This window comes from Takifugu rubripes, chromosome 6 (genome assembly GCF_901000725.2).
Source record: "Takifugu rubripes chromosome 6, fTakRub1.2, whole genome shotgun sequence".
Lineage (NCBI taxonomy): Eukaryota > Metazoa > Chordata > Actinopteri > Tetraodontiformes > Tetraodontidae > Takifugu > Takifugu rubripes.
Window position 1 is genome coordinate 962,337 of NC_042290.1, and position 3,584 is coordinate 965,920.

The 3,584-nt window shown below is 48.2% G+C and overlaps 1 protein-coding gene across 2 annotated transcripts in view; it reads left to right on the plus strand.

Annotated features, from left to right (window-relative positions):
• fech (ferrochelatase) overlaps window positions 1-3,259 on the plus strand; it is a 10,454-nt gene extending 7,195 nt beyond the window's left edge. For both annotated transcript variants that reach the window (XM_029837133.1, XM_029837132.1), the window contains 2 exons: window positions 16-75; window positions 696-3,259. In XM_029837133.1, coding sequence (XP_029692993.1) covers window positions 16-75; window positions 696-833 — 198 coding nt within the window. In that variant the 3' untranslated portion in view covers window positions 834-3,259. The remainder of the gene's footprint in view (window positions 1-15; window positions 76-695) is intronic.
• Window positions 3,260-3,584: the final 325 nt, after the last annotated feature.

The window sequence follows — 3,584 nt, forward strand, 5'->3', positions numbered from 1 at the left end:
ATGATGGTTTTTCAGTGTGGAGTGGAGAACATCCGGAGAGCAGCCTCATTAAATGGAAATCCCCTCTTCATGAAGGTGAGTCTCACCACGAACACCGACGGTGACGACACACCAGAGGAACCTTTTCAGCCTTTTAATGTGTGGCTGGAGGAACCCATCGAGTCTCTCCATTCCTACATCAACCCCTTCAATCTGTGTGTGTGTGTGTGTGTGTGTTTGGGGGGGGGGCAGATCAATGAGAACCTTTAGAGCTGACTACAGTAGAACTGAACCGTCTGGCTGGCTGGTCAGAACTGGCACACGCAGACGCCCCCCTCTCTGTGTGTGTGTGTGTGTGTGTGTGTGTGTGTGTGAGAATCAATATGTGGTGGATGATTAGTTGCTGGTTTCTTTGGTGTGATTTGAGTTTCCAGCGTGCTGCTGTGTTTCCCTCTTTTGTCGCTCTGTCAGATCTTCGCCATTGTTGAAGCTCAACTTTCCTTGACACCCACCGTCGCGCCCTCTGACCACATGTCGCCTCGTTGCCACCTTGTGTTGTGCTTGTATCCAGGAAAATGTTCTGTGTCCTAATGCTGAACAGCTGCGCTTGAATGCGAGCATGAAAAGAGGAGCTTCCTCAGCGGCTGTAATCCAGAGCGATTGCTGTGGTAATAAGGCAGTAATAACACCCCCGTTTCTGCCCTTCTTCTGTCCAGGCTCTGGCGGACTTGGTCCAGTCCCACCTGAAGTCTAACATGGTTTGTTCTCGCCAGCTGACCCTCCGCTGTCCGCTGTGCACCAACCCCACCTGTGGAGAGACCAAGGCGTTCTTCGCCAGCCAGAAGCTCCTGTAGAAAGGTGCACACGCCGCGCGCTGACCTTCAGAACCACCACCTACGGAGAAACCTATGGCCTTCTTCACTAAACCGAGACTCACCTGCACTCATGCACGCTGTCTGACGGGAGCGTCACCTGCACTGACATGAAGAGGAGGGTCGCATAAACCAGTTATATTCAGAGAAAGTCGGTGTCACATTCAATTAAATGAAATATCTTCCATAAATGAAAGAATATCCAGTAGATGATCAGCGTGTGGTTAAAACCTCTACAGCTTCATGGAAAACGACCTTACAGCCTTTTAAGCCCCCCTGCTTCCATTTCCCTCACGCAGCTTTTCCCGCCTCCCGCCACAGACGTTTCTCACCTGTTTTGAGACATTACACCTTGCCTAGCCCCGCCCCTAACCCCGCCCAACCCGCTGCAGGCCCTCCCAAAGCCGGGCGGTTGGAACCCAGTCCTGAAAGGCCGTGCTTCAGCCAGGGTTCCTGTCCTCCCAGGCAGAACATGTGGGAACCCAGGAGGAGTTGTCAGCCTGGTAGGTCAGAAAACACGGCTGGATCCAGGACTGGGATCCGACGCCGCCGCTCCTCCGAAGTGTTGGTGCTACTTCAGATGCTCTTACCTCAGGTGAATGCTAGTCAGCCTAAACTGGCAAAACGGTGGGTTGAGAACTGAAGTGAAGTGCTAATATTAGTTCTTATACTTGCGTACTCTGTAGGTTTTCTATGTTTTGGGAGACATGCCGATGTAAAACGGATTTATTGAGACCATTAAAAAGGCCTAATATATGATCAGTTAAGAGTTTTTAAGCTCAGCTCATCAGTTCAGTCTGTTGACAGCTAAGCAACTCAAAAACAAGGTGGGGAAGGTTTCGCATTATATTGCAGCTTCAGCTGAGTTTCAAGTCTTTTGAAATAATTTTTAGAAATGCTAAGCATGTCTCGCTGCAGCCCTCGGTGGACTAGGGAGGTGTCCTAACTCAGCTGCTCATCGGCGTTCTGACATTTGGGATGAAAGAGGCTGTGGTGGGCATCAGACCAGCCTCTAAACTGGAGAAAAGCAGATAGAAAAGGCCGAGTCACCAGGTTTATTAATACATTTAAGAATCATCTAAGCCTGATCATTCCATTGTCTTCTTTTGTGACCTTTGTGGAGCCGCTACAGCAGATTATTCCATAAGATGCAAAGGTTTAGAAGATTAATCCCACATCTTTACATTGTGAGATGGTGACAGCACAGATCATTAATGCTGGTTACAGACGAGCGTGCACGTCTGACCTCTGACCCTGGCCCTTTTACCTCTGTCCGTATTCTCCCATCATAATGTGCCTTCTAACACCGGCTAACTAGAGGAACAGGATCTGGTCTGAGGCGAACGGCTGCAATCTTCCGATGTTAACATCAAAACGTACCGGCCTTTGTTTGTGGACCTTTAGAGTGAGCTGAGCAGAACTGAGTGTTTTTCATCGTCAGTAATGGCTGATGTTCATAAACGCACTTGCTTTAGCATCTCTGACTTGGTGGAGTAGAAAATGAAACCTACAGTTGGAGTTTAATGTAAGTAAAAAGAATCCACTGAGAGGACGAGCGAGTGGGCAGGGAAGCTGCCCAGCTTCACCCTTAGCAGGTTTGTTGGATGCAAAATAAGCTAATTTCTTGTTAAAGCTGTTTGTTTTAAAGGTATAGAAGCAGAACTACTAAGCCTACATTGAGCTTCTCTTGTTGTCCACCTTTATTGTTGTTATTTTCTGCTGGAATGTTGCTACTTCCTGTTTAAAGCATCTGATATTGCACTTTACGACCTCGGTGCTGAATCCCAACTGTGTGTTTCTTTGTTTGCTCTTCTGTGTTTGAGAGGGAGGATGTTTGAGGTTACACTGAGGTGCCTCAGAAAGCCTAAACGTCCGAAGATCCAGACGTCAACATCATGTCTTCTATCCAAACCTGTGCTGGTCCCCGTCCATATTTAGGACGCGACTTATTTGAAACCATCAACACTTGGAATAAGTAGTTTCACAATGACAAATGTTTTAATCGGCCATCATCCGCTGCTAGCTCGCGCATTAGCAGCTAGCTCTATGCTTGTGTGCTTAGGATCTCAAATCTGCTTTTTGTTACTTGGTTTTATTTATTTGTGTGTTTCTTGGTTAACATCTTTATTTTAATATCTGGGAATATGTGACTGAAGCGTCTTCCTTCAAAATAAAGCACCAACTGATGTCCAGCGTGTACTTTTTCAGCTTAAGGTCTCCATTGATCCCCTCTGCTCCAACCAGACCAGTCGGCCTTCCACGGGCCCTGCGTGTAGAACTACCCTGATGCTTTCCTCCGTTCACCTGTAGTACCTGTCAGGCACGCGTGCGTGATATTCCGTGCACTCTCGAAGATGTAGCCATTTTTTTTTTTTTACATACCAAATAAACATTCATGCCAACGTAAACTGCTGGTAGTTTTTTGGTTTTCAGTGTCCTGCGGTGTTTGTGGTCATTGAAGCCGGACTGTTCCGGCCATCGAGGGCGACACAGCTGACTCCTTTCTTCTCTCCTCCCGCGTCTCTCTCCCTGTCAGCCTCCCCCATTTTCTTCCTCCCATCTCCAATCTTTTGTCACCCCCTTGGTTCCGCCCCATTTTCCCTCCTTTCCAATCTTCTCCTCATCCTCCCTCCTTCCTCCACACCTCCCCGTTCTCTCCCATCTGGCCGTTTTCTCCCGTCTTTCCTGCTCCTTCCAGCCTTTTTTCCCAGCAGTCCCCTGCGGGGGTTGCAA